At 37.7% G+C, this 13263-nt stretch overlaps 1 protein-coding gene across 2 annotated transcripts in view; it reads right to left on the bottom strand.

The window, feature by feature from the left end:
* CACNA2D3 (calcium voltage-gated channel auxiliary subunit alpha2delta 3) overlaps positions 1-13263 on the bottom strand; it is a 478082-nt gene that overhangs the window by 133023 nt on the left and 331796 nt on the right. The window contains exon 14 of one of the 2 annotated variants that reach the window (XM_026096289.2): positions 8386-8403. The exons of the other annotated variant lie outside the window; for it this stretch is intronic. Within the exon in view, the coding sequence (XP_025952074.1) occupies positions 8386-8403 (18 nt within the window). The remainder of the gene's footprint in view (positions 1-8385; positions 8404-13263) is intronic. 2 annotated transcript variants of the gene reach the window in all.

Here is a 13263-nt window from a genome sequence, read left to right as displayed (position 1 = left end):
GAGGTTAATTCCCTGGGCAATGACATTTTAGAAGAAATACTTTGAAATAGTAGAATGGCAGCCACTGGGTATTTCCATTGAAACGATAAACACCAGAGCCTGTGAATAAACTGCAAAGGAAGCCATGAACTAGGAATTTTGCAATGTTGCTTGTTAAGTCTGACAATTTCTACATATAACAGAACTCTGATAGCTCAAGCATTTGAAAAAAATGTAGTGGATTCTGAGGAAAAAAAAAAAACAAATATGCTGTCTAATCACTGATAAAACTTCAGCTTATATTTGTTGTATTCAGCACCAGCACACATCACTGATATCTATGGAACTTGCTTAATTAGAAGTTAATGTTTAATGAAAAATGTTAAATATCACAAACTCAGAATAACATAATCAATATATAATCATGAAGCCTCTGAAAGTCTGGACTTATTTTCAATGTTCATAGTATTGTGCAATCAGTAATAGACACTTTGGTTACTCAAATTTTGATTTTTTCTTTTTTTTTTAAACAAAAAAAAATACAGACAATCCTTATTATTCCCAAACTCATCAACTAGACATCACATAGTCATAGGCTCTGAAAAGACCTATGTAGGCATCTAAAAAAGGAAATACTGAATCAAACATTTCTTACAAGAAACTCCTTGAAATGTGAACAACTTTTTTTTTTCCTTCCCTCCATAATCATGATACGCGTGCTTTTAAACAGGTAATAAGTAAGAACTTAGGTAACATGTAAGAATTAGGATTTTTTGGTGCTATTGGCAAAGAAATAGAATTATACACATCCTAATATAATGTAATAACGTCACCGGATGGGTGGTTATTAGTTGCATACGGTGGAGCATCCTTGGGTATGACGGAAACGTGAAGCTGCATGAATTTCATCTCAGTCTCTCAGTAGGCTGTGCCTTCTCCAATTTTGCTGTTCTAGTCTCTTAGGAGTAACTAATACTAATAGCTATTGGCCATTTTTATGAAAGTATGCTTTATGTGACATAATAATTACCCATATACTGTGCGGTAATTCAACACTGTTTAAAGACACATGCTAAACTTGCTTGGTTCATCTTTACTAACCCCTCCGTGTTCAGGAGGAGGTTCATAGGAAACAAAGAGTTAGCTCTGACAAAAATGTATTCACACAATATCTTTTATGTACTTGGTTTCTGCTGAAGCAAAATGTTGCTGTTGACCAATTTTGTTTACAAATAAGGATTAATTTGGACCAAGGCTCACCCAAAATTTGGAACTTCATCTAAATTAATATGCAGATGCACTAATAACTCTTCTTTCCTTCCAGCATTGTGTTTTAAAACTTTGTTCTGTTCTCAAAGAAAACCCTATACTTCTTTTCTTCCCCTCTATTACTTCTATTGCTATACTTTTCAATACTTAATCAAACTTCTTTACACATCAGAGTCTAAGTATTAACAAATCAAGCTCCTTTCTGTTTCTTCAATCTTTATATCCCTGATAAAAGTCTATGCTTATTCTCTACCTGGGGCACCATATTAGTCAACACACACAAGGTGATGTTAGAGCCCTGCCTTTTCTTATTTAGCAGCATATCAGTTACCACATTTTGATTTCCTTCAAGTGGTTACATAACATCAAGAAAAAGATAAGGAAACAGAAACTGCTTCACCCCAAACCCTCCAGGAAAACACAAATTCCACTGGCAATCTCCGATACTTGATGTTACTAACAGATGTGCACTAAGGAAAAGATACGTGTTTTAAAGTGCTTTTCGAAACATTTTTTTGCACAGTATCTTTTGCTATAAAATTAAGCAATGTAAGATGCAGAACTCAAATGCACCTAAACACTTCTCAGATTCAGCACATCTATCATGGCACGAGATGGAATACGGAACGTCAAAGCAGAAAAAACGGATTCAAGAAACAAAAACCACAGTAAAACTCAATTCAAAATTGGTGGCATAGTACAAAAATAGTATCAAATAATGTTTTTTTCAGGATAATGCTGCCATTTCTTAGGGATGAAATTTTCACAGGAGTTTCAGGAAGTTTGGTTTCCAAATCCCACTGACCTCTGCTAGGAGATGGGCATCTAATTTCATTAAGCCTCTGAAAATTCTGGACAGCTAATAATTGTTGTTCCATTTTAAAGGAATAATGGCAAGATAAAAAAATAAAGTAACCAGTGAATAACAGTTTAACAGTTTTAAGCCAGTGATGGCAGCTATGTGCTAATTAGCTTAGAATTTTGCTCTATCTGTATGTATCCGTGTAGGCACGCATGTCAAGCATGCCTACATTAATTTCCAAAGAATGTATTTGCAGGTTTCAGGAGTGGATGTGGACTCTAGTTTTTTCAACTTCTTGGTTTTGGATTACTGGAAACAGGAGGAAACTGGCACAAATAAAAGATGGGCATTCCAGAGCCATGCTTAAGGCACTGTCATATGCTTCAGTTAGCAATGGACTCATTATTAGCCAAATGAAAATAAAATGACAAAATAAATGGAAGGATCCAAAAACATTGGATAGAAAAATAAAAATGGAAAAAATGGAAAGACATACAATAAATTACTCAAGGCTTTTTTTTAAAGGTTTTATAGGTATAATCACTTTCTTAGTGGAGAGTAATTTTATTAAAGATGACAAATAGGAGCAGGCCTGTACTATATATATATATAAATATATATAAAGATACTGTACTGTATTACTTATGTTTATTTATAGAAGAAATATTTATTGATATTTATCTATATTTACTTATATTAAATTTAGACATACATTTATAAAAGGACTATTTTACTCTTTTTGATGTCTGACATCAGCAAGTCTCCACAGTTGCAGAACAAGGCATCTTCAAGCTACACAATAGAGAGTCCTGAATATATGCATATCCTTCATTTCCTCCCTTACACAATGCTTAGCTAAACAAAATAAGGAATGTTTCTTACAATTTGTTTTGTTTTTTTTAATATATTCATCTATTTTGCATTTACTTTGGACTGCAGTAACTAGAAAATTTCTGCAGAACAGAGTATCTGTTGCTGCAGAAATATATAAAATGATATAGCCATTTAATTGATTTTATTTTGAAGATGGACAGTGTGTATGCAACAAAAGAATCCCAAACATCAAAAGCAATGACAAAGAAACAACTGCTTGTTAAATAAGCTTATTGCATTCAAATGCAGCGCCTATCCATATTTTAATTAAAAAAAAAAAAAAATCAGGATATCGTCAAGTCAGATTCATCTCCATCCAACTCTGGCTCATAGAAATATCAAATATCAAATAACCACAACAGTGCCAAAAAATCTTCACAGACTAATCTCTCAAAAATGTTTCTTTGAATTGCAATCTATCTCGATCTACGGCGTTCCCATTTGATTTTCGCCCTCCACCAACAGGGGCTTTGATTTCCACAAAATTTAATTAAATTACCCACAGGTTCAAATGCAGAAAAATTCCAGACACTGTTGCCTCTAGAGGACAGAGGACAAGATTGGAGTTAACGTTCCGAACCAAAACTGACGCAAGGTTAGCAGATAGGACGGGGCCAGGCAGAAGCGCTGGAGCGAGCGTTGGAGGAGCACCATGCAGCTATGCCGGCGCAGAAAACTTTGGTCTGTGGTCTGGAAGGAAATATGGCTCGAGGGAGCTGGAAGAGGAAGGAGGCCTGCTGGTATTGCCCGTCCGGCTGCACGGCCTTGTGCAGAGGGAACTGAAAGGCTGAGGTGAGCACGTTGCTGCATCCAGGGGGCTGAGAGCGGGGTGAAACTGCGGGGCATGGGAATGCCGCAAACCCCTGGACAAGGCGCCAGTGTTGAAAGCGGTTGCCACAACGCTGCTGCTGCAACTTTAGCCACAGCAGACTGCAATTCCTTAGGGACATACTGAATCTGAGGGTTTCGTGCAGAGGCTTTTGGTTTTTCTTCACCACCCTGTATAACCTTCCCAGCCCACCCCTTCTTCCCTTCCGCGCTCAGCACAGCCTTGCTTCACCCTCACTCCTCCTCGCCCTGTGACAACCTTGCCTTCACGTGCTGAGCAGAGTCCGTGAGGCAGGCTGGAAGCACCAGAGAATTGCCGTTTGGCTATTTAATTGTGTTTTATATAGACTACGAGACTAAGGAATAGCTATTCTTTTGTTTTAAATTCAAACTATCGCTTGGGACAATATAGGAAGTTAGAGGGACATTTCTGCATTTAGCCACGCGGAAACGAAACATCACAAAAATCCTTATTTTAGCAAGTTTACTTAGTCAAAGTTGGCAGATCACTGGCCCCAAAATACTAAAAATTAACTTGCTTGTTGATGAGGGTGTGTGATAAATTTGGAAACTAAATTTAAGATTGCAATTAACATGTAAATGAAAATTTTAATGCAGTTTTCTTAGAGTCGCTCCACTTTGCATACATTATAAAGGTAAAATTTCCTCTCCTGACCAGGAAACAGAAAGAAACAAAGGAATGGTAAATCAGGGTCAAATGCAAATGTTTACTACATGATTATTTTGTACTTCATTAGATTCAATTTAACAACTTCTATAATTTTATAAAAATGTTAAAATTACCAGTCATGCACTTCAGTGAAATAGCACCTTTGCAAATTTTCTATTTTCTACTCCCAGTGACAGTTAATTCAACACTTCAAAGTATAAGAAGGTAAATGATGCGAGGAATGATAAATGATGCTCCCAAATGGCTGAAAGATGATAGCGTTAAGATAAAAGGAGAGCAAAGCACTACTTACAGGAGTTAAAGGATAACACAGAAAGAAAGAAAGAGAGCTGTCAGGAACTTTGGGGTAACAAACATTATCAAAACATTTCTATATGGACAAAATATGATTCTCTTCAAGAGAAAGTCATTTAGAAAAGCCTATATTCCTACACACAACTATCTGCCTCTGATTTGTCTGTCTAACGTACTCACTTCCACCTCCTCACACAGGCTAAGTAGAACAAAACATCGCAGCAGGAGTAGGACAACAGCTCTTGAACCCTGCTGCGTTTGTTCAAGAAAGCAAGGAAAGCTTTCCTACTAAGAAGCAAAACACCCTTTTGGGCTATTAAAGGGTAATAGCTTTTATTCATCTATGAATATATAAGCTGCTTTTGAAAAGTTTTTGAAAGATAAAAGTCATTCTGGAAGCCAAAGAGAAAAAGTTGGAAATTTTGCAAATCCGAGTTATCAGTTTATTTTATTATTATTCTGTCAATTCTTTGGAATGGTTACCTAAAAATGTGCAGAAAATCAACATATATAACATGAAAGTCACATGAATTTTTTCCATTTTTCTGGATAGTAGCTCTTTCTTTTAGACACATTAGCTTCATATTTTCTCCTGAAAGCTATATAACCATATTAAAAACAGCATCTTTATCATCTGCAACTAATTTTAATTTTTTGGTTTTGAAGTGTTTTCTATTTTAAGTATAGCGAATACTACAAACATCTTTTCGAGACATGTGTCATGGTGCAACAGACATCAAACTCAAACCTCTCACACTTCATTTCATCTGCATTCCAATTCTGAATTTGCAATAATTTGACTTATAGTAGACAGCATAACACCCTAAAGAGGTTTTAATTGGTATTTAACTGCCTCAGACTAAAATCTAAGAGTCTTCAGGGTGGATAGCTAATGACTGTGACCAAACTGAAAAGACTGTACCCAGAATGTTTCATACAAAAAAACCTCACATTTCATCAAGATGACCAAGTATTTATAATGGATAGAAAATAGTAAAGGTAAATGCGGGATGCCACATTTTTCTTTCAGATCATTCAGAGATTAAAGAGAATATGTTTAGAGAGACATGCCTGTTTGAAATGTTTATAGAGAAAACATTTGCAAGATGACACACAGACTCCAACAAAAATACAGTACAAGTTCAGACACCATATGGCAAAACATGTACACTAGTGACTAAGTCATTCATAAAGGCATATATCAGCCCTATGCTGCTGCCCTTCACCCTGCAGGTAGCAAGGGATTCGCTGGTCTGGAGGTGTTTGCCGTGTTCTAGTTTGCTGGAAGAATGTCTGGATATCAGGCATTTTCTTGTGTATCATGTAATGGGGAAAAAACCCTGACCAGTCACTGAGAAAGCCCTATTTACGTCTGAAATTTCACATTGTGACTCATGTTAACCAACAAGCAGATTTTCATTGCTTGATGTAGAGCTGTGGCAAACTGTTGGCCAGTCAAACACTGATCAGCAAGCCCTTATAGCTGGAGGCTGACCTTAAATCCAGATGCACTCAGCTGAACTGTCAGGCTTGTACTCGTGTCACAAGAAACTCAGACAGGGTATAAGACGACGACAGATAAGAAACATCTGCTTAGGGTTAGTTCATAGAAGAGAGGGAAGAAGATTGGGGGTAGCTTTAAACATAAGTTTTGAGCCCAAAACATAGCTTTTATGAGCACACTGCCAGAAACTGAGGATCTGCAAGAGAATCCAGGAAAAAAGCACAGAGATCCAAATCAGGTGGAAGTGGAGGCAAGGAAGAAAAGAACTCCTAGAGAGGGGTAAGGCTTTGACAGTCATGTGTAAGGTGGCCTCACAAACATCAATGCATTAGGGAATAAGAAAAGTCTGTCAGTTAGGAATAACAAACAGTCTATCCTGCACCAAAGTCTACAGTCTTTATAAAGCAACCAGGCTATGCTTAAAAAAGGTTTCTTTTACCTGAGTTATTAAAAGCCCTCATGGACTACTTGTATCTGCCCTCTTTCTCCCTCCCATTCATCCTTCCCACCCCTCCCCTCCTTCTCTACCTGAAGGTAGCACATAGTTTAGTAGACATAAGCACACACACACAAAATATGTGGCTTTAGATCTGCATTAGTTTTCTCAATACACTGAAAAAATGGCTTTTGTGGCCTCCCATGTAAACTGCGTGCTTTTTCACTGACCTAGAACTAGTAATTTATCCCAGACTGTTATTTAATAGCTCAGCATCACAAACATCAGAACATATGACACAACATCGCGTGGCACAATCTGCTAAACAGCCTGATGGGTTAAACATTTCTGCACCAGCATATTATAACCTCGCCCTGTCTCCTCTTTCTGCAGACTGTTAAAGAAGCATTTGGCATAAACTCTTAGACAAGTGAGTTAGCATGAAAAAGCCAAAGCTAGCCAATCTGGCCAGCTTTTTATTCCTTGCACATATCCAGGAAGCTATAAGAAAAGAGTTCTTTAAACCGTATATTTCCAGAAAAAGAACAATTTTTCTTACCATAACATCGCATTTGGTACACTGTGCAACCATCGGAACACAAGAACAAAACTATAGACCATAGTCTAGTGTCATAGGATAGCATGTTACCTGCAGATTAGAAACAGGATTTTCCAAGCTCCATGAGCAAGGAAATCTAAAATATACAGCATCATAAAAATAAAGGCTCTCATGCTCAGGTTTCTTGCTTTTTAAACCAAAGAGCGCATGGGATACATTAATTACCCCTTTTAAAGTATTGAGGTCTGTGGATGCCCCAACCATTCCACAAAAGCTATTCATTGAAGAGCACTTAACCTATAGCTTTCATTAAAAACTGTACTTTTATCATTGTCCAAGACTGTTATTAACAGTGATACTTAATTGCTATGCATAGCTTTCCATACTAAAGGTTCTTTACATGGCACAATAAGAACAAATCAGAGGAGTGGGTATTGCTGTTTCCCAGTATATCCAATTAAATTTTTCATTCTGATATTTTGCACTGCAAATCACAAAAGCATCTACATTTTCTGTTTTTTGGAAGCTTTAATTATATTTGTGAAACACACAAGAATGATGCAACAAACATCAGGCAATTCTTTGAGTTTGCCACAATCATTGCAATACCATGATGTGCAATGGTGACTCTGGTAACATACCAAATCAATGCGGAAGCTGTTCAAAGACAAAAGCATATTATGTGAAACTGTAGGCAAGCTATTAGAAGTCAAATGTTGGATGTATTCAAAGGTGTTTCGACAGACACAGTGGGGATCAGTGAAAGGGCACCAGCCATACCCTGGGTTCCACAAAGACAAGAGGATCCAGAGAGGTTTCCCACGGACTAATGGGGAGAATTTCTTTTTTTCTTATTACTATCTTCAAATTGTTGATGGAATGGCTTTCCTGGTCTTTTCAAGTTGTAGGCCAATATATGTCCATTATGTGCAAAAAGCTGATACGTTTGACTAGCAGCCCTTAGGACGCTCCTCAGCTGGCCACAAGGCACTGCTTTGATGTCAGCTTTGTTTCTTTTGATGCTCCACTCCAGAGCTCTGACACAGTGAACTGTTTCACTGATCACTACTGCGCCATGCTCACAACACCATGGACACATGAAGCACTGGTGACTACTGCGAATGACTGAAATTTGATTAAAACAGTTTACCTTTTGAGCCTGAGGGAGCTGGAAAACAACAAAATAGAACAAGCAATCATTATACAGCTACTTTAGCTGTTGAATTAATAAAATCACAAATATAATTAAAATACTGTAAAAGAAAGAAACTAGAGAAACTAAGTTTACATTGCCAATTGATTCGACTTACTGAAGGCTTATACTAACTTAGTTTGGTTTGACAGCTTCTCTGCTAGGTATCACAGAAGCACCATGCAATTTGTTAAATACCACAGTGCTAAGAGGGGGACTGTTTTGTCATCAGATATGGTATCACCCTTGAACTGTGAAGCAGTTCCATCTTCCTGTACACAAATATAATTCAACATAGAGATAGTTTTAGTTTTAAAATCAGCTATTTTTGCTTCGTAAACGTCAATCACACACTTATTATGAACGCATATTGCGTTCAGAATGCATATTAAGGGAGGTCTGTCATTTTTAAACTGAAGATTGTGTTCTCTATGACACAAGAAAGTAAAAGAAAATGGTAAGTACGAGGAAGTTACAGTGATTATGCAAACATCTTACATATGTATAATATACAACAAAGTATGCATAAAAGGTATGTCTGTACTCTAAACACGTAAGTACGATTACGTGTGCATTTATGCAAATACAAGATGTGTTTTTACGAATACATGCACACTTGCATCACACAGATGTTCTTACGCAAGATCACTCATGCTTGGTTGTATGCACAGTATTTACTGTGAACAATAACTCACATAAAAAGGCATGGGGAGCAGGCAGTAGGCTCCATTACATATCAAACATCTTATTTATCAGAGTTGGAAAAATGGGTTCTGTTTTCACTTTAGGAAAAAGAAAACCCATTGTAAGTAGTGAAAAGGAACTCACAAAAATAAACTACTAAAAGGCACAATAAAATGTTCGTTTTTTCTAATTGCATCTCCTTTACTTTCAAACTCTTAGAGAAACTCACCATTCATAGCAATCTAACCTTGCGCTAAATCTACCTTTCTGAGAAAATTTCTTTTTCCAATAGAAATTGCGTCTTTACTGGAACAAGCAGGTGAGCCAACACCAAACGCAGAGAGACCTTCAAAATCTCAAGCAAGTAAACAGACCTTTTCTCACTGCTCAGAATTAGAACAGATAACAAAACAACTTCCATATAGTATTCTGCTACAAGTTGATGTCTACATTAGCTAAATATCATGAAAGGAAAATGTCACGCATGATCGCTAACTCACAAATCATGAAAGCAACCAGCCACCATCTTTCTCTGTTTTCACAATATAAAATGTAACAAAATTGGGTGCAGGGTGAATTGGTGTCAGTAAAAATCTGCCATTCTAAAATCTGATTGCTTCAATAGCAAAATACAAGAGATGATGACATTCAAGTATGATCTATGTATGTTTGCTTAGAAGCCTGTTGTTTAAATAATAGATTATATTGAATGGTATACAAGGGCTGCTGCAAAAATTACATATGTTTTATAAATTGTGAATATTAGAGCTAAATCCTGCATAAAGGGATGGAGCACTAGTTAGAGAAGTTTCAAGCTTTTCTGAAGATTTATCTACTTACTAGTCTTGGACTCAGCTAACTATGTCAACTGTGAGAAGTAGAAGCTTTCTTTCATTCAGAAAAAAAAAGAGAAAGTTGAAATACGAATTTTTGAATTTCCTATTGTAGCACTGAAATTGGTTTTCTAACTCTGCTTTATTTAAAAAAAAAACTAACTTGTATTATGCTTGTAGCAACGACAAGCATTTGTTCATTGGTATCTCAGATAAAGACAGATGCCATAAAGAATGGTGCCCAAATTTCCACCTTCAGTGTAAAGACTGAAGAACTCCACAATTTGCCCAAGCCGCTACATATAGCCAAATTATCTGTTTTTCATAATCAGCTAATCTGTATGTCACATCCTCCAAAACAGTACTTAAAGTACTGTCAAGGCATCCAAGGCAACAGATGCAATGCAGGTATACAAGTATCATTGCAGAAATGCTTACTTCCAGATAACATTCAAACTAAGTTAGAAAACTTATAGCCAATATACAGTGGAGAAAGGTTCAAGTGGAAAAAAAAAAAAAAAGAGAAGATTTCACAAAAAGGTCGAAAAAAGAGCCCCCACAAATTCTCACACACACACACACACACACACTGCCCTGTTGGAACTTTACATATAAACCTGACATGAATGTCAGCAGTCTTTGACAACATTTTTACTAATTGTGTTCAGAACTTGAATTTAATCCTATTTGAGCACATTGATTAAGAATAAGAGCGTCAGCAGATGAGATTTAATTCCATCAACCTTCTTCCTGGGCTGGTACTCTTGTCACTTTTCACCTAGAACTTCTAAGTCCAAGTTCACCGTCTTTTCCTCAAAAAATCTGTCTTTGTTACAGCCAGAAAAATCTTCATTCTGCTGCTGGTTTGAGACTTGACTGCTACGAGATCTTATATGTCAGCGATTCAGTATAATAATTGCTACAAATTCCTTTGAAATAAACTGTGGAGGCTCGCCTGACATTACTCCTTCTGGGAGGCCATAGGAAACAAATAATTTTCCTAACAATAAAAGTAATAGTCCTCTGGTCTGACCCATTATTGCAGAGCCTAAAAACTGGCTGACTTTGTGTAAAACCCAGCGGGTGCCTCTGATTCCTGTGGTTTGCTTTATACACTGCCAAGAGGCAGCTTTTCAGTAAACTATGTGATCTTTTCCCGACCCTCAAAAAACACTGCAGAACTTTCTATTCTGCTTGCACCTACAGCAAGCAGCACCGTTTGGGTATCTTCTTTCAGCCCTAACTATAGCAAAGTACCTGCTGTTTCTATTTGTTTTCGTTGTTAGTAGCTCTTCCTCCCTCTGGTGATTGTGTCTGAAAGAAGATACGTGATAAGGCACATGTATGTTTTACTTGGTCCTCAGCTTACCGTCTGGGAAATACATATGTCTTTAAAATGGCCGTGGCTGAGGCGCCGGGAGGCCGTGCGCCCATCCGCTGCCTTCGGGCTGTTTCGGGCTGGGGTGGGGGAGCCCCCCAGGAAGGGCAGAGCCCCCCTCCAGCCACACAACTGCTCAGGGAGAAGGAGCTGTGGCAGCACTGGGTGGCGGGGCCGGGGCCTGCAGACCCAGGAGCAGCCAGGCAGCCCCGGGCGGATTCCCTCATGGGAAAAGGCAGACTACCAGAGGGATCCTGACAGAACTGTGACAATTTCCCTGGGACCCAAGATAACTGATAAAGGGCAAAATTAGAGCACAGGGCCTTGCAAGGACACAGTGAAGAAAAAGAAAGGGAATTTGTTTTCAAACCCTTTTCTTTTTATCTGTCTTTCCCAGAAAACCCCAATCCTCTTTGGTAAAGAAATTTTCTCATTCTATTTTGTGTTCTAAAAACTGTCCTTCCGAGAGTGCGAGCCCTTTGAGGCTCTCCGTATGCCCGGCTCCAAGAAGGCTTGTTGAGAACTCCACCTCCAAACCCGGGCCAACTTGTGGTCTTCTCACACTATATAACACAGAACAAATAACTGTTGGAGGTTTTTCAATACTGCTATCACACACTGTCATGCTTTACACATTTGCAAAAAATCAAGCCCTTCAGGGAAATGTGTTCAGTATTATCAAAAAAGAAAAATTACAGGCACTACACTAAGGTGGTAAAACAAACCAAGAGATGCAAAGGAGTTCAACATTAAGGATGTTGTACTGTTTCTTGGATCAGACACCTGTGATGCCAACATGAGGAAAACAAACAGAATCAAAGTCAGATATATGTGAAATAGCGTGTTGAGAAGCAGGAGGTACATGTGAGGGGACCAGTAGTTCTGCTGAACACTCCTTCGTGCCAGACCTCATAAAAACCTGTCTCTTCTCACCATTAAGGGAAGATGCTCAGAAAGACAAGGAGCAAAGAGTTAGCAGCAGCTTTGCTTTCCTCAAAATCCTGCAAACCTATTATAGAAGAGTTCGCAGTTCTTTAAAGAGATTCATGCATGTGTTAAGAAAGGAGAAATGGGCAGCAGGATTGTGGATCTAAATGTACAGAGCTGGAAGTCCATAAAAAAAAGTGGTCCTAACTTCCTAAATCTTGTAGTATATGAAAAGGAGACAAATATCTCTGTTACAATTAACAAACTTTTAGCTCTTCTGCCCAATAGCATGCCAGTCTGAGAAAGCACTTCTGAAGAAGGCACATATGGTGAAGCATCAAAAACAACTGCTAGCAGTGTTGAAGCAAACTCGAATGAGTTTCTTTTGGGAAGTTTCTTTGTGTCCCAGATACTATAGCATGACTGTGAGTTTAATATTTTTCTTCAAAACCCTGGAATAATGACCTTTTATTGATTAAAATGCAAAATAAAGATCAATCACTTAAGTATACATGCACAATATGCATATTGCCACAATGATTTTGTCAAATTAATCTTCAAACTGACAAAGTGCAATTTGTCACATGAGCAGCACTCAGAGCTCTGCTTTACAATCATGGAAAATAAAAATCCTTTTTTCAAAAATCAAGGACTCCTGCCATCAAGAAACCCAAAACTCCAAAAGACAAGACAGCACAAGTGAATAAGAAAAGGAAGAAAGGAAGTGATTGTATAAACGAAGTGTCGAATATAGCTGAACCGCCCACCAGGAATGGCAACCACCGCTGACCCCTTGCCTCAGATGGCTGTTTCCTGTAATGCATTAAAACAGTCAGACTCGAGTTTTACAGAGGAATTTTAAACTTGTTAACATAACAGAATCATGTTCCCCAAAATATTACCTCATATGGAATAGGGGACACCTATGGCATTTAAAATCTCAAAACATTTCAGTCTTTAGATTGACTCTAAAGTTTATTATCAATATTTTAAGGCAGCATTTAAGAACATCCT

Source organism: Dromaius novaehollandiae, chromosome 12 (assembly GCF_036370855.1).
Source record: "Dromaius novaehollandiae isolate bDroNov1 chromosome 12, bDroNov1.hap1, whole genome shotgun sequence".
In the NCBI taxonomy this organism is placed as follows: Eukaryota; Metazoa; Chordata; class Aves; order Casuariiformes; family Dromaiidae; genus Dromaius; species Dromaius novaehollandiae.
The sequence above is the reverse complement of the archived record's forward strand: the minus strand, read 5'-3'. Positions and strand labels throughout refer to the sequence as shown.